The sequence below is a fragment of the Platalea leucorodia genome (genome assembly GCF_965183815.1).
Source record: "Platalea leucorodia genome assembly, chromosome: 14".
Taxonomy (NCBI): Eukaryota; Metazoa; Chordata; class Aves; order Pelecaniformes; family Threskiornithidae; genus Platalea; species Platalea leucorodia.
The window spans coordinates 845,299-870,055 of record NC_138836.1 but is presented as its reverse complement, the minus strand read 5'-3'; the positions used below and the strand labels follow the sequence as shown (position 1 = coordinate 870,055).

The 24,757-nt window shown below is 41.2% G+C and overlaps 1 protein-coding gene across 2 annotated transcripts in view; it reads left to right on the top strand.

Moving 5' to 3' along the window:
• Positions 1-23,900, top strand: part of SEC14L1 (SEC14 like lipid binding 1) — a 40,404-nt gene extending 16,504 nt beyond the window's left edge. For both annotated transcript variants that reach the window (XM_082326863.1, XM_082326864.1), the window contains 14 exons: positions 8,178-8,327; positions 8,418-8,549; positions 10,586-10,714; positions 10,967-11,201; positions 11,924-12,033; positions 12,821-13,010; positions 15,981-16,069; positions 17,020-17,090; positions 18,697-18,868; positions 19,187-19,321; positions 21,083-21,217; positions 21,679-21,930; positions 22,912-23,090; positions 23,641-23,900. In XM_082326863.1, the coding sequence (XP_082182989.1) occupies positions 8,178-8,327; positions 8,418-8,549; positions 10,586-10,714; positions 10,967-11,201; positions 11,924-12,033; positions 12,821-13,010; positions 15,981-16,069; positions 17,020-17,090; positions 18,697-18,868; positions 19,187-19,321; positions 21,083-21,217; positions 21,679-21,930; positions 22,912-23,090; positions 23,641-23,746 (2,085 nt within the window). In that variant the 3' untranslated portion in view covers positions 23,747-23,900. The remainder of the gene's footprint in view (positions 1-8,177; positions 8,328-8,417; positions 8,550-10,585; positions 10,715-10,966; positions 11,202-11,923; positions 12,034-12,820; positions 13,011-15,980; positions 16,070-17,019; positions 17,091-18,696; positions 18,869-19,186; positions 19,322-21,082; positions 21,218-21,678; positions 21,931-22,911; positions 23,091-23,640) is intronic.
• Positions 23,901-24,757: the final 857 nt, after the last annotated feature.

Sequence of the window (24,757 nt, the reverse complement as noted above, 5' to 3'; positions counted from 1 at the left end):
GGAAATCAATGAAACTTGATTAAATCAAGAGGACCCCTTTAAAAAAGTATGAGCGTCACAAGATGACAAGGGGGAGCAGGGATTATGCTCTTCTGTACACCTAATGAAAACTCTTGAGTGACAGAGGAGCTGTCAGTGGCGGTAATTTAATGGTTTTGGTGAATTCCAGAGAAAGAAATGTTTTCTTCTCCACCTCTGCTTATAGCTGGTTTTACTTCCCTCAACTCCTGCTTTCCTGGAGAATTTCTCAGGAATTTCGTTTCCATTCCACAAAAGGAAAGGTGAGCTGAGAAAGCTCAGTTTACTGGCTTGACTGGCTTCAAATGCTTTTCTAGAGACAAGGATACTGTAAAGAGCAAGCCATCTTAGCACTTCGTACTCTAACAAGATCGCGTGAAGCCTTGGTGATGTTAATGAAATGGTTTCTGTAGCAATCTTCAGTGTTTGCAGGGTTGTATGGGCTGCTTGGAGCTCGGGTTGTTTAACATTTGTGGGTGTTTGAAGCACAGGGAATACTTTGAGACCCGTGCGGGATCCAGTAATGCCTACATGGCCATGACTCATTCAGTGCGTTAGCCTCTCTTGAATCAGTTGGGCCTTTGATCTTCTGAGGATGAGACGTAGACCTGGGCTATAAATCTGAGTACCACTTCTGTGCAATATCATAAATACAGCATTATAAGACTCTGAATATCATGCTGCAATAAGTTCTTAAACCACTGACAATTTTTCTTCCCAGATACTCTACCTGAAAGCTCTGTTCACCACACTGGAGAACATCTGAGATCATTTTTCAAGCTTGCTTCTCTCACTGTTTGAGAAATTAGCCTTCAATTAGAATTCACGAACAGAATCTGTGCAGAGTAGATTCTTGTTAATACTTGTCTTATAATTTGTTTAATAGTGTGTGTTTGTGTGGTCTATATTTAAAAAAACAAAAAAAATACAACTTCAAAAACTAAAAAGCCATTGTAGTTCAAGGATTTGATGCATAATTATATAGAACTTCAACAGCCCCCTTTATGAAAATTTTAGACTAACTCCATCATTTTGAAACTTTAAAGCTGAGGTGTATTTCTGCAAAGTAGAAAGCAGTTGGGCTATTTGGGGCAATTACTTGGGAATGCTGTGCTTTGGTAGACAGTATGTGACCAGTGCAGGCCCTGCTTGTTCCCAGCGCTGTAAGCTTACGCTCTCTACTAATGATCACTTAATCAGAAAGTCCTAGGTCAATAACACTTTGTACAGTTGTGTAGTAAACAAGAACTTTTTAGCCTCTACAATGAAGCAGAATGCTTGTCTTATTGATATTGACTTGTCCTATTGATTTTTCTGTGCAACTTATAGAAGGGTTATTTATTTTATCTTGGAAATACTTAATAGTCATCATTAATACTTAAGAAGCCAAATTGCATCTTGTACCAGGGAATGGAGGGTGAAGACAGCATATCCTGTTCCTGAGTGACTCGTGCCACAACAGGGTGAAATGCTTTTGGACTGTAATGGAGGGAGGATAGAAGAGGGACAAAGTAAAACAAGATCAGGATGCGGTTGCCAGTGTAAAGTGTGATGGGGAGAAAGGAGAGTTGTTGCACAATTTTTTTTGCCTGTAGTTTAGGGTCAGGGCTGCTCACGTTTGCCAGGTGAATGTCAGTCAGCTCTCGTTTTCGGAGATTCACCAGCGTACGTCCCACCACGCGGCGCAGCTGTCCCCGCAGAGCCATCTGCACGGCTGTCAGATGGCGTGTTCTGCCAGTGCTTCTCTGCTGTTCGCACCCTTCTCAAGTACAGCTCAGTTTGTATAGGCTGGATTTTCCTCTCTTCAGTGAAATTCTGCTCTTCATAGAGTGGAAGAGTTTTTCCCCTTCCAAAATTAATATATTAAAATGAAGGTATATTCAAATGTGGGGCATTGGGATTTGGTTTCTTTTTTTAGCAAAACAAGATGGAACACAGAACCTTCCTTTTTAATGGACGCTTGCTGCCTGCTTAATTTGTCTTGATTTTTAAAGTCTTTGAAGTTGCTCTCATTCAGGTGAAGGATTATCATTTTTAATTCAGACAAAGGGCTTCCACACAAGGTGTTTCCTGATGTACTTTCTCATTGCTTAAATTCAGTTCAGTGATAAGTTGTTATGCAAACATTTTGTTTGGTGATGTCTCTGTGATAGCCAGCAGGTTAACCATTGGTGAATCTTGCTGGAGAAGCTTTGGAGGAGCGTATTGTGTTCTAGTTCTAATTTGAATTTTTTAAACACTTTTTTTTAGTAGAAATTGCAATGGAAAGCTTAAACTCTCATTTTTTCCCTCTTAAAATAAAGGCGTAGTGTTCTCTGTTAAGAAAAGTAGTAGGGAAGGTCTTCTTGCATCTAATATCTACTTTTACCAATTGTGCAGTGGGTCACCATCCCAGTACTTTTGAAAATCTTGACTAGTCGTATCTTGATGGCACAGACTGGGCCGAGATTTACAGGCAAGTGAAAAATAAGGTTGGTTAAACTACCTCATATTTGTCAAAGACCAGAAACATGCATATAGAAAATGTTTGTGTTTCAGATGATATACAGCCACTCATTCGTAGGTCTGAATCCGCCTCCTTCATGGCGGGTGGGTTGTCTGTAGTCCCCCTAAGCCTCATTTGTAGTCTTGTGTGACTGAAGCCTTCTTGGTCTTTTCCAGAGAGTTCTTAGTACTGAGTCGCTGCCAAGCAGCCTTTGTTTCCCAGCAGTAAGAAAATAACTTCTCTCTTTGTAAACGAGAACATTTAATGAAGTGAAAACACAGTGAAGAAAAAACCCACTGAAGCCTGCTTTGAACAAGGGCTGCTGTGGAGAGTCATACTGATGGGGGAAGTGAACTGCAAAAAAGCAAAGTTTAACCGTGCTGCTTGCATGGTGGCAGGGGTTTGGCTTGTAGCAGTGAAGGTCACCTTCCAGAGGACGGTTTGTCCTTCCAGAACTGGCTTCACAGAAACGTTCCTTTCCAAAAAGCTGACAACCTGTATATTAAAGATGTTTTTTGTTTCCCAGGCTGCAATCCCGTTCACTTCCCCCTTCCCGGTGCCTGGGAACGCTACCTTACCAACAAACTATTTCTAGAGCTTTTTGAGGTATATCCTCTCTAACCATCTGCTTTCTTCCACATACACGCCCTCGAGCCACTTACTAACGTGTGAACTAACATCCATGAGACACACTGGCACCGAGATACACACTTCTTTGTAGAAGTATCATGATTTTTAAACATATGCATGCATTATAAAGAGAATGGTAAAGAGCTATGAACAGCAGTAGATGGGGGATGAGAAGGTATTTGCTGATTTGTGAGAGTTAATCCAGAATTGTTTCTTTCCAAATGCAGCTGCCAAGAATTTGAAACCTCTTGGTTGGCCATCAGTCAATGTTTTTCCTATTGATCCGCAGGGCTCCGGTGCAGGGGGAGGCAGGGGATCTGGTGATGCGCAGGAAGGATGGAGCTGCTGGAATGCAGCCTGGTGAGCAGGCCAGCGTCCTGCCTGAGTGACCCTTCTTGTTTCTTGTGTGTTTAGGAATAGTTCAGAAATTCCACCTACTCGAAGTGGATAGGAAAGCATGGCGAATGTTGGTATGCACTTGCAGATTAGTACCCAGACATGGTCAGGTATTGCAGACAGAAATGAAAGTTTGTACGTGGCACACACAAAATGCAGTGGACTAGATTCGATTGCCAGGATGAATGTCTTAGTGTGTTCTCTTGAGGTGTCCTTGCCGAATGTTGCGCTACTCTTAGCAGGTTACTGTTCTAGCAATTTTGAGCAGAAAACATCTTCACTGTTTGTTTCATGCAATTAAGCCATTAAGAAAGCACTCAGTATGCTTCACTTTCTGAATGGTGACTAAAATTCCTGCTTATTTCACCAGGTTAGAAGTTCTATTTGGAGGATTCAGCTACTATAAGAATAACAGCACAGCGTAAGACTGCTTGCAAGTTTTGTCAGATCTTTTTTCTTCTTGTAAGCATAGAAATCAGTTTTGAGTCATCTAATGGAAATATTGAACAATCCCTATTCTTTAACTCAGGAGACTGGGAATATATTAATCTGGCCAGAGAAGCTGAGTAATTTACTTGCATAAATGACTGACTTTCTCCACTGAGGACTGAGCACATGACTATTACCAGGGTATTTTATTAGCCCTAGGCATGGTTTGAGAAGCAAAAAGCCAGAACAGAGTCTTTGGTCCTCCTTAAAATTGCGTTGGGGTCATACCTAAATCATGTTCTAAAGGTGGTATTTTGAAAGGATCCTGTTATTGCTGATATTAGAATCCCAAAATCCAAGGGCAGCGGCAGCAAGTGTAATTCCCTTGGGTATGAAAAATGACTGCAGTGGGTTTAAAATAGTCTCCCTTTTGATTTGCTTTCATGTCTTTAAACACAGCTGAAATACTAGCAAAGATAAAAGTAAAATAAATCCCGTTATTTTGTCTCTACTCTGAACATGAGTTGCTAAGGGAAGCAGTTGGAAAAGAAGCTTTAATACAGCGCTATTTTGGTTGGAATTATGCTTGTCAGTGTTCTTACAGTTAACATGCATTAAGAAAGTTAAGAGTTTATATAATGAGCCCATTAAACTTGAAGTTCAAGCTGCTTCACCATACTGTGTTTTTCTTGATGCACAATGCCAGTTTCTAATATATTGGAGTACACAAATGTTCCAGAGGCTGGTGGGAAATGTAAAAGTACATTATTACAGAACAACAGAATTGCAGGCTCAAAACCATTTTTTTGAAATGTCTGTACATAGATGTCTCTCAGCCAAAGAGGCGTTGCGACTTTTCATGTCAAGCCCAGCACCAATTGTAGAGGTTTTGAGGATGAGCATGCTTTTTACTCATGTTACATATCAGAATCTCCATGCACTGTTTTTTTAAATGTGACAGAAGAAAATGGTAAAATTAAGTAATGTCCTTGCAGCATCCTTCTCAGATGCATTTAGTCCTGCACAACAGCATGTCACTCTTGCATTGAGTCCATCAGGATTACTGCAGCTGCTTTGCTTTTGAGGAGCTAATTGTCTTTTGTGATTGTATTTATATAGTACAATTGAAACCCTGAGAGAAAGGTGTGTGATACCTAATGATTTTATTGGTAAAGAGAGACCTATCATACAGGAAAAATGTGTAGCATTTTATAATATACTCTGCTTTATCTGAGTGCTAAAGGAATATTGGGTAATGCAGTTCAGTTATTTCCTGTCTGCAAAGCTGGACCTGAGACAACATTTCTGGTTCAAAACACCCCAATAATGTAGAAAAATCCATTCAATTCTATTATTAGAGAAGAAAAAGCAGCGTTTGATCTTTCTTTAATCTTCCCATGGTCTTTTAATAGCTTCAGTCTTGGTAGTGCGTGTGATGCTTTGACTCATGTGTCTCCTATTGTGTTGTACCGCAAATTACAGGTTTTCTTCCTGTGCTGCGCTGGTCCGTGGTGAGGCGAGATCTTTGTGTCCTGTAGTCTCTAGCAGCTTTTCCCTGCCTACTCTGCAGTGTGAAAGAGAACTGTGCGCCACATGTGGAAGAGAGCACTATGCTTAAATCAGATCAAATATTTTGATGTGGCTACGGTTTGCTATAATCGCTTTTTCTTCAAACAGGGCTGTGCTGAGAAATGATGCATTACAAGAACATATTGGCAATGGTACATAAAGAAATAAAACCAGCCTAATTTAAGAGCCCAATAAAATTGACTGTGAACAGTTTTCAATACTCTGTGCACGTGTTCTTTATGGAAGAAAGAATCCTGTGTTGCTGTTAATCTCTTTGAAACCTTCAAGTACTTTGTTGCTGTAAGCATTGAGCTTGCCAACTTCTGGCAAGGTAATTATTTTGTTCTCTTCCCTTCCAAATTGTACACATTCAATTCAGTCTTCCCATTCAGAGCAACAAATTCTGCTTGGGTGGTTTTTTTTTTTGCTCACAGTTCAATAAACACTTCTGAGCAGGTAATGTTGTAATTTGCAAATGTTCACAGGGCAAACGGGAAGCATTTTGAGGACTGAGATGAGAAATGCATCGCTATGTGCAATGAAGGCGACTTGCAAAGGCCTGGCATAGAGGAGGCTACTGAGATGGGGAAAATTCATTGTGATCTAAAAGTAAACCCACTTTTAAAATAGTGAGAAAAATGTTAGATATTTACTTCCCCTTCTCTCCTGTCTATAAAATAATTGTTGTAACATAAGGTCCTCAAATAAAATAAAAATATTAACTGAAGCAATCTGAAGACTAGAGAAGTACTTCTCGGTTCTGCTTCTTCTGGAAGTCTTTCCTTTTTCTGACTTAAGACAACATTTAACTACAGTCAATATAGTTAAAATAGAGATTAATTTAAAAGAATGCTGACACTTAATCAGTGAGAGGGCTAAAATATTCTTGAATGACTGTAAAATGTACAGCCTTCTGTCCAGAACAACAAGAGCCTCATAAAAGAAATAAGAAACTTCTTATTCTGTACTAATAGGAGCCATCCTCCCTTTCTCTTGGAGCTGTGAAAGGCTTTTTCCCACTGCTTGCCATTGTGTTACCACACTAATGCTCTGTCACTGCTATTGTGCACACATCTCTGAACCCAGAAATTTTGTGTTCTTAAGTTAAACAAAACCAGCTGTGCCCAGATGAAAAGTTTGAACTGACTGGTTGTACCTCTCGTACAGTACAGAGGAGCCTTAGGAACTCTGGACAATCATGCTGCAAAAATGGTTTAAAAATATGCACGAGGGGAAAAAAGCTGACACTGTTTTAGTGCCTTGCACCCCTGTCACCATAGTAACACGGCGTTCAAACTAAGTATTTTTCTTCTTCTAAAGGGAGAATTAAGAGACCTTTCTCTTCCAGTGCCACCATCGCATACTTTCTGCAGCTGCTGCTTATTTTCTTCCACACCCTCTCCCTGTCGGTGCTGTTCCTGTGCTGCAGCCCAGCTATATTGAGAGCAGTCAAAACTATTTAAGAGGACAGAGTGGATATTTTAGCTCTTCTAAAGAATTGCTTCGTGTTCTGCTCCGATTTACTTTGTTTATGTTACTGAAGTTTTCTTCTGCATTGGGACACCTTGCATATCCTGCCTTTTCACCAAAGCCAACTAGGTTCTGATAATAGCAAAAATGAAAGAATAGAGAATTTGGAAAGAAGGCTAAAGAATTAGTTGCTCCATGAGGAAAAAAGGCCAAAGAGAAGCGGAGGTACACTAGTGACTACAAAAGAAAGGGGGGGGGGACGGGACAACAACAACAAAAAAACACCAAAACAACCAAATGGGTTGTGTTGTATTCTCTAGCCGTGGTGGTTCTAAAACTAAAATTCAACAAGTTTACTGATGGGGATAATTCCCATTTTCCTCTTACCTGTTTTACTGACGCCAGATTCTTAACTATCTTTTCCAAGTGTGTCTGATTGAATACCATCTTCCCTGTGTCTGTCAAGTATTTAAGAGGTGAACTTATTTGCATGACTATATTCTTTAACCAGAATCAAAGCTATTGCTAGTTCTGTATTCTTGCAAAATTTTAAATTTTCAAAAGTATGAAATGGCCTCATTGTATTGGAAAGACTTACTGTATGTTGTTGGACAATATTGTAAGCTGCTAAACTGCAGTGAAATCGTTATGAATACTCTGTGCATAGGAAGCTTGAGAGCTCTATTAGCTTAAGAAACAGGCTTTGAAATGTTTTTATTAGACCTTTGGGACCTGTATGGAAAACCCTCTAGACAGCTTGGTGAAACACCGATAATTAGCATGTGGGCTTTTTTAATCCAACGCATAATTGTTTTGTCTTGTGGTATTTTAGAACTAGAGGGTCTTATTTTCCTGTTATTGCTGACGAGAGGATTGTCATTGTACGTAATGAACAATTTCCTTGTTGGAAGGAGGGGAGAAATGGGGTATTTTGTGTGTTTTAAAAATTGTTTTACCTGGAAAGGGCTGTATTAGGGAGATATTAATAAATGGATCGCTTGGAATGCACTGTGACTTTTTTCAGCTATAACGTGGACTCCAGGAAGGCTCAGTCCCTTCCACGAAAGGTCTGAAGGGCATTGGCCTCCACGTGCTGGCGATGTCAACGAAGGAACCCTGCACACACCCTCGGGAATTAATTGTGATGATAGTTTGTTTTCCTCTCTTTCCATCTTTATAGGCATATGAAAGAAGGTTCCCTACGTGTCCTCTGATCCCTATGTTTGTAGCCAGTGACACTGTAAACGAATACAAGAGCGAGGATGAAGCTATCCATGTGATTGAACGGCGCTGTAAGCTGGATATAGATGCACCACGGCTATTGAAAAAGGTGATGAGGTTTGAAGTGCCTGTTTTATACTTCTGGATATCCTTTCACATGAATATTGTATCTTAATGGAATCTATGTCGTCTTCCTCAGATTGCAGGAGTGGATTATGTCTACTTTGTCCAGAAGAATTCTTTGAACAGACGGGAAAGAACTTTGCATATAGAAGCCTACAATGAAACCTTCTCTAATAGAGTCATTATTAACGAACACTGCTGTTACACAGTGAGTAACAGGCTCTTGGTGGTGCTACAGATGGAGTGAAGCCAGCGTGTAGATTTCAGGACTCATACACAGAAGTTGGGTGGTTTTTGGCGTTTGCCTTGCAAGAAAAAATAACCAACACACTACCATGAGTGATAATTGTTGTTAGTGTTAAATGTAACACACTTGCTTGAAGAACTGAAACAAGTTTGGCACCCTCTTGCTTCGAGCATCTTCTCAGAGAGCAGAACACACAATAATTTGCTGTGTTTGTCAGCTCTGTTTAGGCAAATCTGTGGTCTGTGATAGCAGTGTGGGGCTTGGTGAGGCTGATGATCCCCTGACAGAACTGTTAAAGGAAAGTTCAGTGTAGCTTATTTGCCTTCTGCTCAGCTCAGACATCGAGCCAGCTATGTTTTAACCTAATTCTTTCCATTGTGGCTGTTCTTGGTCTTCAGTGCAGGCATTTTCTGATACAAAGGAGTCTGGTGGCATGCTTACTGCTACGCTCTGGTCATGCTTTTTTCTGAATGGCTTACCCAGCACTCATAGGCTTATGCAGCACACATGTATAGCAGTAAAACTTCAAATCGATGTCAAAGGTCAAATCAAAGCTAGCAAATTATTTATTTGTATTGTAGCATTCTTTTTACATGCAGATGATAACATTTTCTGTTGTGTACAGAACCATGGTTAAAAGGTCACTGGATGTCAAACCCGCTTGACACTATTTGATTTTTTTTATTATTATTTCTGCAATTATTTCCAAGGCACGTTTAAAAATACTTTTCCACCTGCGTTTTTTTGTGAAAGCTCTGTTTAAACAGGGGAAATGCTGTACAGAAAAATGCATGTGATAAATATGTGCAAAATGACACTTCTCCTTGCCCTTGCTCTACTCAATCAAGAAATTGGTAGGTAAATACAAAACCTGGATTTTAATTCAAGAATGAACTGTTTTTAAGAGTTCATTCTTATTAAAGTTATTTTATAATTGAATTTATGAAAGGACAGGAAGATTCTTAAATATTGTTATTATGGTTTGTACTTATTTAGGCTGTACCAGCTATTCTTGTACCCCCCATTCCCTAATGCAGAAGAAGCAAATGATGGGAAATGGCCTTTTTTCTCTAGCTGTGTCGTTATAAAGCGTTGATACTGTTCCCAGTGAATTTTAGCGTCTTTTGAGGGGGAGGGGAACTGTAAGGCATCAGAACAATTGCATGGTCAGAAATCCAGCCTTTCGTGATGTTTGTGTAACTATGAATTCAGAGCCCACCCTGGAAATTCTTTAGACAAGTCTTTTTTAGCTGAAGAGAGTTTAGAAAACAGCTTTCCTTCAGCATAGTTACATCTCTGTTTCAGGATCGTCTCTCAGCAAACTAAGATACAAGCTAAGAAGAACATTGGGAGTGCTCTAAGATAGCTTATTCAGCTGTCAGTTGAATGAGAAGTTTACACTCTTTCTGTAGCATTATCATAGGAGAACAAAGTAAAATAGTTTTCAGTCTACAAAACACTAAGGTACTTCGTAGGTCAACGAGGGAATGATCCATTGCAGTATGTCTGTTGCAAACACGTCTAGACTGCAGTGCTTGGAAATGTCTGCACTGTGCTTGCTGCAGTCTGCAAGCTAGTGGGCCTTGGTCTGGCAGGCTACCTTGCAGCAGCAGCAAGTTCGCTGTGCAGTGTTCTGCCCTCTTCCACGGACACACTACAGTCAGCCCAGGTCTAGAACGAGACAGCGTTCATTGTATAGATGTGCTAGTCCTTTGGCTCTTGGCTGGTGCGCTGGTATTTCTCTACCCTCTCCTTTCTTGTTAAGAAAAAAATGCACTGTGCTCACCGTGAGACTACAGGAGGGCTTCTCAGCTTTTTGTTCTTTAGCGTTACCTTTTTCGAGCAGTGTTTTACAAATGAAGCAAAAGACAGCAAATTCCACTTGAATGTTTTTGAGTATGTGAACTTGTAAAACAAGAAACAGTTGTTTCAAATATTGTGAGGAAAAAAGATACTAAATGGGTAGCTAAACTATATGACCTCCTTTTAACTAATAGGTTCATCCCGACAATGAAGACTGGACCTGTTTTGAACAGTCAGCAAGTCTGGATATAAAATCTTTTTTTGGTTTCGAAAGCACAGTGGAAAAGATTGCCATGAAGCAGTACACCAGCAATATTAAAAAGGTGAGCCTGCAGTCATGAGGGAAGTGCCTGGCTCCAAGCTACCAACAGACAGTGTAGCTGCTGCTAAGTAACGGGCTGCTCTGCTCAAAAAGCCATGATGTTTACTCTCTAGCTTGGGGCAGCATGTGTGTGTAGCTCTGTATTTTCAAGTGGAATCTTGAGAGGTCTGGCCACTTAATGGGTTTCCAGCCCAATCCTTTCTCTGTCTAAATGGGTGTTTTTAGTAGCTGAAGTAAATTTTCTTTTTTGAAGGGAAAAGAAATAATAGAATACTACCTGAAGCAGCTGGAGGAAGAAGGAATAACTTTTGTTCCTCGTTGGACTCCTCCTGTTGCGTGTAAATTGGAGAGCAGCACATCCCACACAAGACGACCAGTTTCACCTGCCATTAATATACCAGACTCTGCCACAAAGGAGGGCTTGAACAGTAAGGAGATCCTCAACACCTCCGGCAGCCCCTCGGAGCCCACGGCAGGAACACCTGATGGTATGGTGGTCTGACTTGTTCTAGTGGGATTCTTTGTACTGTAGAGGCGCTCAGCACTGTGCTGCTTCTCATGTGCAGCCGAAAATTTGCACAGTGGCTCTGTGTTTGGTAACGTACGATGTTAAAGTGCAGGCTTGCAAAGCAGTCACATGTGGGATAGCTTAGCTAGCTGTTACGCGCTGGTCTTTTTAGTAAATGAAGATCAGATATGAGTGCAAAAACTCTTCAGTTTTCATTAGAGTGCAAATGGATGGCGTACTTCTTGCTCTGAAATTCAGGGATGTGTATAACTGGGAATAATGGGGAGGAAGGGGCTGAAGCTTCCCTGGACACAGTCCTCTGTTGTGTCTTCCTTCCCCTGTTAATAAGGGAATTTGGGAAAATTCTTGCACTAGGAGATTTAGATCAAAGCTTCTCTTATTTCCAGAAGAAGCAAGCTCTATGGTTCTGTGGATTGACAAATCTGAATATACTGGCAAAATGCTTTTATAAATGCCTGGTTTTACTCCTTTCTTAGTTGCAGAGGATAATTAATCTTCTTGGTTTAACATTAAGATGACTGTTATGTTGCCTTGCTCATCTTTTCATTGATGCAAAGAAACCTTATTCAACTCTGCACAGAACACAGCAGCCACTTCTCTGCCTCAGATATCAGCATATCGTTTGCTCCTTTGACTAGGTCAGTTCAGGACCACGCTAATCAGATGTACATCTCTTTTTAGACAAGCTAGATGCAGACTACATCAAGCGTTACTTGGGTGACTTGACACCAATGCAGGAAAGCTGCCTCATTCGACTGAGACAGTGGCTCCAGGAGACGCACAAGGGCAAAGTAAGTTACTGTTGGTCTCTTGTGGCTCTATCTCAAAATGTGTGATACGCAAGATGGGCCTGATGAAACATCATGCCACACCTCCTGTGGCTAACTGTTCCTGTTCAGTAGCCTTCCATGATCAAAACAAAGTACCTAAATTAAGTCTATACAGTGGCAATAGAAGGAGTTCATTGTGACTGTCCAGCTGACTTTGCCAGCTGAGATGCTTAAATGATTAGTGTGACTGCCTCTCAGAATGTCAATAAACCAGCACAGGGGAATAACGTCAGTTTTATAAGTCTGCCTGGTTCTACAATAACTTTATTTTTACATGTGTTTGTTTTGACCAAACATCCTATTCTCAAATCTACATCCCTAAGTGCAGTACTGAAAGGGAAGCAATGTGGCCGGTTAAATCACCGATAGCAAGGCTGGGGGCTTTCCAGTGGTTTGTGATTTGCATGTGTGTTTCAGCTTCCCTTTACTTGGCATGAAATGCAGTCTGTGTTTTGTCCCTAGATCCATTTAAATTGGAGTGACTTTAGTATGGTCATACAGGTGTAACTGATTACATTAGAGTTCATGAAATTTTTATATCCCTCATGTGAAGGTCGCTGCAGTACCTGACAGGGCTCATGTTTTTGTTGCAAACAAAGACGATTTGCTTGAGTAACTTTGTGTTGCGTACCATCCTCTTGCATTGGTGCGGGGCTACACGTTTTTCAGCTTCTGTTGTTTGGGGTGTTTTTGTTCTTGTTTCAAACCTTGAGTACAAAATTAAGTTTGTTTCTTTGTTTTTTAATAGATCCCAAAGGATGAGCACATTTTAAGATTCCTACGTGCCCGGGACTTCAACATTGATAAAGCAAGAGAAATCCTTTGCCAGTCGCTGACATGGCGTAAACAGCACCAGGTAGACTATATTCTAGACACCTGGAACCCTCCTCAAGTACTCCAAGATTACTATGCAGGCGGCTGGCATCACCATGACAAAGGTATGCTCTATACGGTGGATATCGAACAGCCTTTTTTATGTTCTGCATTAAAGGTGATAGTTGTCCCTCTGTTAACTAGAGGTGACTGGAAAGACGGTTAGAACTTCTCAGTTGTTAGGTACTACATGCATTTAAGTTGATGTTGCCAGCTCCTTAGTTGGTGGAGGCAGGCTCCTAGGTCCTAATCTTTCTGACTAATAGTCACATATTTAACTCTCTAAAGAGCTCTGCTTTGCCAGGAGCTTAAAAATGTTATTAATTGCACTTCTGTAGTGCTCTGAGATGCTTAGAAGGATGTTATGCAAATGCTAGGTATTCTCTTTCGGTGATTAAAAGATGTTTGTAAATAAGCGTATCTTTCTAATCAACTTATTTCTGATGTTGGATAAGTCTGCTGATGGCATAAATGAATATTTATTTGGCATTACAATCAGCTTAATGATGAGAAGTGGGATGTTGCAAAAACATCAAATAGAGCAGGTTTATTTAAGAAGGGAAGAAGCTTTGGCTGAGTTCCCTTTGTGTGGTGAGCCACGGCCAGATCTTTAAAACACGGACAACTATGCCTGACGTACTCCCCTGTCCCTCTGCTTGCTTTATCGTGCACTGATCTTGTTGCTTATACATACACAGAAATGAAACATTTTGGAATTTGTTTCTTGAGGCGAGCTTGGCTCTTTAGATAAGGAAATGATCTCTTACTGTGAGCTCTCTGTGTTCTGATTTAGTCTTTTCCCCACTAGGCACCACTGTTTCCGCTAGCTCCTTCTGTTAGAAGCAGCGTATGAGGCAGGAGAGGAAGCTGTCGGCAGTGGTGGCCGGGAGACAGGGAGGACACAGCAGAAGTTTAATCACTGTAAAGCCGGAGAACTTGAATAGCTCTCTCCTGCTGGTTTGGGTTTGACAGACCTCGAACTGAGAAAGTGGGAAATGAGAATGTGCTTGCAAAGACTGTCGGGAAAAAGACCTGCAAATAAGTTCTCCCTTTCTGTCAGTTCCTTGTCCTTCCTCTGTCAACAGCACGTAGCTGGGTCCTGACAGTGAGCAGAAAGGTAGAGAGTGCATCGAAGCGTTGTTCAGTGTTTTTCTGAGAAATTCTTCAGTCTTGTGGTGAGCTTCATGCTCCCTTCCCTTCCCCTCCAGGTCCTTTGGTCTCTTTTGCAGCACGCCCACAAGTAAAGCATGGGTTTGTCAATAATGGAAACAGAATTTCAAAACTGAGCAATTCTCTATAATTTAAAATTTTACAGTGGTATGTTCTTTTTTTAAACCCTCTTTTCTAGTATTGCTCCTTTCCTCCTACGCGTGCTAAATGTGCCAAACTTAAGCTAGCTGAATTCTGTATAGCTTTTAGCGCCGAAGCAGAGGCAGCAGTGATTATGAAGCGTGTTGTCTAGAATGAGCTATTAGTGCAAAAGAATAAAAGTTATTATTTTGGCTTGCAATTAGCACAGTTTTCTCTACATCTGAGTGGCTTTTATTTTGACAGGAATGCTTCAGTCAAATGGGTTTTTAAATCACAAAGCTCTAATGGAATATAAAATACACAGTGATAATACAGCACTGTCAGCTGAGACTTTCCTTCATGTGTCATTTGGGTGGACCAGGGTTAGTAATCTGTTAGTTTGGTTTTGGATGCCTGTGCATCTGTGAGGGAGGGAGACCTGCTATGAAGCTTAATAGCACTTTTTGTTTAGTGTTCCAAAAGCTAAACGGTACATTCCAGGATAAGTGTGCGCTAATGTTAAAACAACATTTTCTTTGAGACCACCTGATAAAATACAAAAGACTATGAACTTTCATGGGGGTAGTGTCTTTGCCAAATAACTTGCCTTGACTCTGCAGTTTTGATTGTTTGGGTTTTTTTAATAGCATATCTTGACAGTTTCTTTCCTTGTGTCCCAAAGGACTTAATGATAACTTGATACCTCTCTTTGCAGCTCCTGGAGGGAAGTGAAGCTAAACAGACAACAGGACTTCAGGGAGATTTTTATGTAGAAAGCTCATTTTTTTGATTTTTCTGTCCTAGCATATTCAGTTTTATAAGCTGGTGATTATTTAGCTTGTGTACTAGAATAGATGGAGCAAAGCTTAAAAAATGCATCACAGCTTTGGGGGGAGGATGGAAGCTGTTTCAGACAACTAGCTCCTATTATGGAGAGCCAGAAATGCAAGCTTTGATTCTCAAATTCAGCCAATGCAGTTGTTAAGCTTAATGCCTTTGTATCCTGGACGGTATCAGGATGCCCCTGTATGCAGCAAGATGACCGTGAAAAGGCAAGGCTTTGAATGCAGAGGGTCCATCGGAAGCTGATCTCTGGAGCAGAGTCTGTTCTCGCCAGGCTTAACCTGCATAAGTGAGGCCGTGTGCCAGTTCCGCATAATGTGTAATGGCGTAGCTGAAAGGTGTGACTCCAGCAGATACTGCGGAAAGCAAGTCTCTGGGTTAACACTTGGTTTCATTAATTCCCAGAACTGACCGTAGCTACCTTTCCAGAAAGGCTGCTGTAAGCTATCTAGAGCGGTATTGTGTCATGTGTGATAGAAGGTTTACAGCCTTCATTGCAACTCTTCAGTTGCACTAACGGGCTAAAGCTTTCCCTGTATCTTAGCTGTCCTGGAAGCTAATTACAGTCCTGTGTCTTTAATTGTGTATACCAAGGTCTCGTGTGTACCAGTGTACTTGATGAAGTCCTTTGGACTTTCCTTGCAGATAGGGGAGCCATTTTTGCATCAAGATGTTTCCGTTAAACTTTTGCAGTTCGTTTATAGCCAGTCTTCTGGTGTAGCTGGACAGGGTAAAGTTTATATTGCTATCTGCTCCAGATTCTCCCTCTTGCAGCTGTACAACAAAGTTTGAACTGACTATGGCTTGTTTCCATGTGGATTTCAGCATAAAACTAGCTCACTCGAATTGTCTATTGCTGTAAAAAAAATGGTTATATTGATATATTTGTTCTTGTTATTCAGATGGTCGCCCGCTGTATGTGCTGAGATTGGGACAGATGGATACCAAAGGCTTAGTGCGAGCTCTTGGGGAAGAGGCCTTGCTTCGATACGTAAGTATTTTTGGAGCCAGCAAGTTGCTAACAATGTGATATTTTCATTTAGAAGTTTCCTCTTCTGCCAGAACATTCATCACCCTGGATATTTTGATGTACTCTCTGGCCGTCTGTTTTTGGTTTGAATACATCTGAAAGCTCCTGGTAGCTGATCTTCTGCATTCTTTCCAACTGCAAACTGATGGTGGAAAGGCGTAGTTCTTGGCAGCTCCTATGGTTATTGGTTAGCATTTTCACAGATTCTTCTGCAGTTTGTGCAGTGCTTCAAACTTAAGTCTCTGCATTTGTACAGAAGAGAAAATGCCATGCTCAGGTTTTGTGAAGCCTGTACTCCAAGGATAAGAAGAATTTATTTTTAAAGAAAAAGTACTTGCCTGTAATTTTGCCTTCTCTAAAGGCATCCGTCAGACTGTTTTATTGTGGATCTGCTCAGTTTCCAGGCAGAAAGCTGGCAGAATTCCAGGTTTGCAATAATTTTTTTGACTCCTAGTAATGACAGTCACGGCCTGAGTAACCACTGGAAGCAGGGGCTGGATTTTACTTTTTCTCTTCCTGTGGCATTTCCAGGCACATGCTAAATTTTGTTTGTTTGCCCTAGTTCTGTTTAAGGTTACTTTCTATGACTTAAAAAGGGGCTTTAATTTCTAAGTAAATAGGAAATCGGTGCTTAAAGGGGCAGAATTGTAGGGAGACTTCTTGTCTGTACCACTCCTGGGCCTCAGTTTTCAGGAGGATCTTGTTTACATTTTACTGCTTTTATGGAAAGTTATGTTTATTTTTCAACTCGATCAACCAATGGGGTAAATTTAGTGATTTCTAGTTCATTCTGTGGGAAAAAAAAGTTTACACTGGTTTGAGCTCGGTTAGTCTTTGGATATAAACATTTTTTTTATCCCATCTACTGAGTTTAAGACTGTCTTCTCTAAACAACATGTTTTCTTGTACAGGTTCTTTCAATAAATGAAGAAGGACTGAGGCGATGTGAGGAGAATACGAAAGTATTTGGCAGGCCAATAAGGTAAAATACAAGCAGTGGATCTGCTCTTACCTGCTTTCACGGTGTGCGTGGGGGGAACATCAGGCAATGTGATGCTGCTGAGCAAAGTTTATTAAATGGAGCAAGCAGAGGGTAGGCTGTGTCTCGCATGCAGATACAAGCACAGTCACAGTTAACTGAGAGCCTCTCCAGTTACCGCTGGAGGGAATCTGCGTGCTCAGGCCTGAGGGAGACACCCCACCTGCTCCAGCAGCCTCGCTGTCATGCTCGAATGGGTCTACACGGGGAGCGTTCTGCTTCGGCTCTCTTCTGCTGTTGGATGTCTGCAAAGCAATGCAGCCCGCCTCCCATTTCTGTTTCTGAGGGATTTTATAGACAGACGTTGGTACGGGCTGCCAAAAAAATCAGGCCATGAGAATATCACGGATAATCTTTCCAGTTTCCATGTCACTTGTTCACCTGTAGTCCATACCAAGGCTCATTACACTCTGTTCTTGTTTGCATTCTCCATTTATTATATGCGGTTACTCAACTCTCGATCCGACGTAAGGTCATGTGGCTCCTGTGAAGCCTGGGGTCTAGCTTTCTAAGTGCTGGCATGACTTCATGTAAAGTTCAGTCAAAAATGGCTTGCTATCCCATCTTTAAGTCATTGTAGGGGTCACTTATGAAAGTGTTAACTGCAAAATGGATTTAAGGGTGTGGAATGAATGCAGGACTGGCCCTGAAAGGAAACCAGTATTTCTTGGACTCTTTTCAATTTCTGACTCCTTCCCTTAATCTGTAAAGGGTCAGTGATGCATGGTATGTCTGCTTATCTTTTCCCCGTTAAAGAACTTGCTGTCCTAGCTCTCAGTGGGAGGTCAAATCCAAAAGGTGGATTTCATGCGTGTAACTATGAAATTGTGGTGCCTACTGGATCTTCATTTGTAGAAGTAATCCTAAAGGACTAGATATTAAACACTTAAAGTGAAACAAAGAAGTGTTTGCTGTTTCATAGAAACCTTATGCACAATTTAATGGATGCTAGCTGGTGCAGCACAGCTGTAAATCTTGAATTCACGCCCAGGGCGAGACCTGAACTTGGAAAGTAACTAAAGCATATGCTGAAGCCCAGTATTTAGTATTAAGAACATATCTCTTCCTATAGAAAAAGCTTCCCTCCCTGAGATCTGATAACAGAATTAGCTTTGACATGTAATGGCACTGTTACTGTACTGTGTTAGTAGGAAATCGGCACCATGAATGTTAAATTGCTTCATAGGAGTGTGGCCACTTAATTGATTTCCCAGTAAAAGCAGTGGTTTAATGTTTGGGCTGCTGTTGACAGGATCTTTTTTGGCTTCGTATTACCCTCCACCTGGAGTCTGCAATGTCTGTAGGGCGATATGCATGATGTGCAAAGTGACCTTTGCACATGTGCTGTAACTGTGCTTGGCAAGCTCTAAGACATTTCCATTCTAAGGACCTTAAACTCCAGTGTCTACAGGTAGCACAAAGCAAGGAGGTAAAATAGAAGAAACCAAAATATGCAATGGGGTCGACACATCTCAGTACATTGGGTACTTGTATAAGAAAGGAGAATTTTGATGCTATTGAGATTTCTTTTTGTCTTTCTCAAATTCAGCTCTTGGACCTGTCTAGTAGACCTAGAAGGCTTGAACATGCGGCATTTATGGAGACCTGGTGTCAAAGCATTGCTAAGAATCATTGAGGTGGTTGAAGCTAATTACCCTGAGACTTTGGGTCGTCTTCTAATCCTAAGAGCACCTCGAGTATTCCCAGTTCTTTGGACGCTGGTATGTTTGTAATTCAAGGCATTCCTCAGCTCTTTCAGTACACTGCTAGACACTTGTAGTTTGTAAAAGCACTTTAGAAATCAGGCTTTACAAGCAGGAAATGTTACCGCTTGGAAGCATCTCTTTTATGGGATTCCTGGAACGGATTTAAAAACGCTACCTAAGAACTTGCTTACATAGTTGGTTAATTTAGCTTCTTCACAGTGTGAACTTTGCATAACCAGGATGGTAACGCTTAATGCGATCAAACTGATTCCTTCAGAATTGACTCAAGAAAAATGTGGGAGCCTAATCTGTTCTGTTTTTCTTTGTTTGTAGGTTAGTCCATTTATTGATGACAACACTAGAAAGAAATTCCTTATTTATGCTGGAAATGACTACCAGGGTCCTGGGGGACTGCTGGATTACATTGATAAAGAAATTATCCCTGATTTTCTTGGTGGAGAGTGCATGGTATGAATATAAACTAGTGCATATAGCAACTTTATTTGTGGGGTTTTTATTCCCCTGCTCTTCTAAACAAAGAAGCCTAGAAGCACAATGTAGTTTGGTGGGAGCTATGATGTAGGATTCCAGGCTTAGTGTTTTCTTCTGGATCCACTTGAAAAAGAGAAGTACAATACTTCTTTACAATGAATAGCAAATAATTTATCAAAGCAGCCAGGCATGGTTAAAAGCCATAGTCTCTGTTACCTGTCAAGTTCAAGCAGACATGGTAGCACAGCACTGAGCAAGAGCTGTCACCATCAGCTCATCAGAGGAGTCTGCGTCACCTAAAAGAACTAACTGATGCCATAGGGAGCCCAAGGAAATGTGTGGCACATCTGCTAGCAGGGCTTAACAGACAGACAGGTCTCCTAGCGCAATGTGCATGTTGACCACAACAAACCGAAAAAATTGTTTTACTGCAGGATACTGTAATTTCTCGTCCTTTGTCCTGTGCCTTAGTCACTGCTTTCTGCCTAGACTATGGGTGTCAATCGAATCTGTCATTTTAACATCTCAATGATGCTGTAAGGTTTGTTTTCTCTGTAATAGTTTTGACAACACAGGCTCACTGGTGTGACTGAGGTGTAGGAGTGCAACTCAGGCATTTTCTGGAGCCTCCATCACAGTAACACTTAGATGATTTCTTTTTTTCTGAACTCAGCTGTGTTAAAATATAATTTCAGGCTTGCTTTTTAAGGCCCTGTACACTTTCTAGATTAATTTCTGTACCATTCTTGAAAATTCATCTAGGTCTGTTCAAATACAGTCTTAAATGATAATGAAGTACTGTTAGATGTGGTGGAGTAGAGCATGTGTTTATCTTCAGTGGGCTGCTTTTTGCTGCAGCAGTAGCTCTCAGTGGAGAGAGTTTATGCTATCTGATTTGGAGCTTGAGAAGCTGGCGAAATCCACTGCTTAAGTAAGCAAAAGCCAACGTTACCAGAAAGCACATTGCTACAGTACTTCCTGCTGGTCACAGGCAGTCATTGAGTCTCTTTCTCCTCTTTACTTCTGGATATTTGAACAAAAATGACTTCTCAAAGATCCTTTCAATTCTCTGTTGTAATTCAGTTATCAAGCACTTCTGCTGCCCCAAATGCTTCTATGGAACCCGTTCTTGATCAGATAGTTGTCTGACTTCATTACTAGAGACATCCTAAAAAGGATGACTGCTTAGGGAAGTGGCGTAATCAGTTCCAGCACCGAGCTGTCAAGACAGTTCTAGCTTCAGAACGGTTACTTTCCTGACTGCAATATCCTTTTACCTGTTGGAAACTTACTGTATCTCCCCACCATCCTTTGTCCTTAAGTGTAGCTACCCCAGTTCTTTCAGGTCTCTGTAGGCTACATTTTTTTAGACTGAGTTGCTATTGCCACTTTCCTCAGGATTCTTAAGTGGCTCACGTCTTTCTTCGGTATAGGGCACTATGAGTAATAACTATCACGTTTGCACAGTCGTTTTCTGTGGTGCTGGCTGTTGTGTATATACAAGGTCTGTTCCTCTGGTGTCTAGTTCTGCAAACTCACCTAAACCAGATCACTGTAAAATAGATTTATATATGTATGATGTACAAGCTATAAAATTACTTAAAAACTCTGTTCGTATCGCATTCTTCAGAGTACTTGCTGAATGTGAGTTTTTGTTTCTGAAGCAAGCAGGCAGAGAGCATGACAGGGTGTGGATGTACGGAAGGAATAGTTTTTAATGGCTGTTTATGCTTTCAGTGTGAAGTACCAGAGGGTGGGCTGGTTCCCAAGTCCCTCTACCGGACAGCAGAAGAGTTGGAGAATGAAGACATAAAACTTTGGACTGAAACAATCTACCAGTCTGCGAGTGTCTTCAAAGGGGCTCCACATGAGGTACAGTCGCAGCCCACCCTTCTTTTCTTTAATCTCAGCCCTCTGCTCTGGACTCTGTCTCCTGAACTGAAAATGGTTTAGAACTTGGTTATTTAGTTGCCATGCTTCCACCTTGTTCTTCTGTAATTCTGGTGCATAATGATGCTTTAGTAGCTGAAGTTTGTGACCGTTCCTGGTATCATCTTGTTGCCATTTAGAGAATATCGCTGTTTTTCATTCTATTCAAAGCAGTATCCTTCTAAGCAAAGACAAATTATATTCTCAGAAGCTACTTGAGAGGTTCTGAAAGTCATGTGTTAAAATAAGGATACTCCATCAGGAGAGAACTTGTATCTACACTGCCTTTTTAGTAGTCTAAGTTAAGCCTGGCAACAAAAAGCTCTGTTCTTTGTCCTCTTTTCTGGTAGGAATTTGTCTTTACTGAGCAAATTGCGATGTCTAATATGACTTTTCTGTCTCAGGTTCTCATTCAGATTGTGGATGCCTCATCTGTGATCACATGGGATTTTGATGTGTGCAAGGGTGACATTGTTTTTAACATCTTTCATTCCAAAAGAGCCCCACAGCCTCCTAAAAAGGACTCTCTGGGAGCGCACAGTATTACGTCTCCTGGTGGGAACAATGTCCAGTTGATAGACAAAGTCTGGCAATTGGGGCGTGACTACAGTATGGTGGAGTCTCCCCTTATCTGCAAAGAAGGGGAGAGTGTGCAGGTAAGACCGCCGAATCCTCGTGCGGGAGCAGATGGAAGCTAGCTCCAAAACTAGATGTTCTAATTCACAATTGTTATTGATGACTGAGTGGTGATTCAGCTCTGGACTGTCTGCTTGCTTTTGGCCGGCATTTCAGCTTATGTTCCTAGCTGCATGCTGCAGGGAACAGGGATTAGTATTTACGTGGAATCTGCTGGGGGGGGCTTGCATCAGTCCAATAGTGACTGAGATTGATCAGCAAGGAATATAGGGAAGCCACCTAGAAAGCAGCGCGCATCCAGAAAGTAGCAAGACGTGCTTTGTGCTGTAATTTTGACCGTTATTTTCTGAAGCAAATGGTCTGTGAAGAATATCATAGTGTCTTACCTCAGTAATGAGAGAAGTCTGGAAATTAAGACTGAGCTTCTGTGTGTTTGTCCCTCTAACAGGCACCTTAAGGAGCTCCCTATGGCCGAAGTTAGTGAAGGTTTTTTTTTATGGTATTTGCAACCTATCGTTTAATTACCAAGTTTGATATTACATGTGCCATGTTTACAATCACACTCTGCCACTGCTATTCCTTTTGACTTGAAATAAGAGTTGAACGGCCTTTGAAAAAGGAACTCCTTAAGTCATCTAATTGGAAGTGTTAAACTGGAAATGTGGGCAGTGACCTCTTGAACTGCACTTTCTCTTTCTGTGAGGCAGGAGCCTTGACTGCTCTTTTCACAGTCTCAAAGGACAGCCGTTAATGAAAATAAATGGAAAGAATGGATATTGTTTTAAACAAGAACTTTGTCTTTTCGGTATATTTAAATCCTAACCACTTGACACTGTCAAAAAGCAGGAGGAACCGCTGGCGTTCTATCATAACTTTTATAAGCATACTGTGTGGGGAGAGTTGACCAGCACTTCTGAGGAGCTGAAATATTGGCATTGGAAAAAAAAAAAATCTTTGTGTTAACAAAGTTAATTTTCAATTTTTGCTGTGGCTGCTTCCAGGGATCGCATGTGACCAGGTGGCCTGGCTTCTATATTCTCCAGTGGAAATTTCATAGCATGCCTGCCTGTGCTACAACCAACCTGCCTCGTGTGGATGATGTACTAGCATCTCTACAGGTTTCCTCTCACAAATGTAAAGTGATGTACTATACGGAAGTAATAGGATCTGAAGATTTCAGGTATGTCTGGCCAAGGTTGATGAAGGTCAGCCAATGTCAAACCTTTCTGATGATCAAGCCAGTGTCAAGTTCGCTTAAATACAAGTAAATTGTGAGGACTTGTGTTTTCTTAGGCCTCAAAAAAAAAAACCCAATAAACAAATTCAACCAGTGCTGTCACTGGGGGCAGCTAATGTATAAAATAGGTTAATTGGTTATCTTATTGTAATCATCACTGGTCACTTTAGTGTTGTGTGAGTTGTTGGGCTTGGCAGGTTGTCATGTAGAAACGGGTGCAACTCAGAATGGAATTGTGTCAGTTTAGTTGCCTGCCAGTTGATATACTTGACTGAAACTAGTTCTCAGTCTCTTTGAACAGTATGTTTTTTGCTAGAAGGTGTTCGGTGTCCCCATTATCTTATGTTGCGAGGCAGAAAAGCTTTTGAGTATCTGCACCAAAACCATTACTTGCTTTTTATTTGGTGTGCAAATTAATACAATATAGATACATAGCAGAAATCAAAGTCTTTGTATGTTCTGAAGCTTAAAACTACTTTGTTTCTTATTGCAGGGGATCTATGACCAGCCTTGAATCAAGCCACAGCGGATTCTCCCAGCTCAGTGCTGCCACCACCTCTTCTAGCCAGTCCCATTCCAGCTCCATGATTTCCAGGTAGTGCCACAACAGATGAAAAGCAAATGGATGAGATGGCTGGACCCTCGCCTGTGGCAGCTGACTGCAATACAGCATATTCAACTGGCAATTGTGCAAAAAAACCCCACCCCACAAAAGCCTTTTATAGATAGTAAAGTAGCTGTTTGAATTTTAAACTTAGTGATTTTGGTCCTTGTTAGATCCAACAGCTTGTCTCTTAACTTTAATCCTTTTTCCTAACTCAGCCATAAATATTTTTGCAAGTGTGCTTGCACAAATCCTAACTCTGAACACAAGGGCTCTCACTGAAAGGAAAAATAACCAGTGCATTAGTTAAGAATGATTTTTTTTTTTTTTTTTTTAAACTGTGTAAATGTTAAAAAGCAAAAAAGAGAAAAACCCTACCAAAAATGCTCCGTAGTGCATTAGAGATCAACTGCAAGTCTCCTGTCAGGACATTCCTTGCCATCTTAAGAAATCCCCTGTGGTCTACCAGTGCTGCAAACTGTTCTCCCATTGCCACTAAGTGATGTCCGAGACAAAGAAGAGCAGTTGCTGGATACTTGACTTTGTGAGTCCATTTTTTTCAAAGCGTGCCCACAGAGCTGTGGCCAGGCTGTAAACACTAATACCTTTTGTATGAGCACATTTTTGGGGAATTTGAGCTCTGGGTCTTGATGGGTTAAAGCAATTCATTCTTTCTTTGGATTTGTGCTTGAAGCACTGCAGAGAGAAAGGCAGAGAGCAGGCTCTCCCTCACTGTGTCATGCTGGGCTGATCCAGAATGGGTCTGAGGATTTGTTACCAGCTCTGTGCTGGAGCTTCGCTCCACTTCCCTAGTACACTCCACGTGACTTAATTTTACTGAGACTGTTCTTATCAGGAATTTATGCAGAGCTTAAGCTTGCTTCCCAAATCAGTCTAAAGGAGGTAGGGCTTACATCCTTCCTGTGTGCTTTTCAAGCCCTCTTGCCTCCTATTCTTCCCTGTGTATGTCAGAAATAGAGTGCTTTAGGTCTGAGCAGCGGAAGGT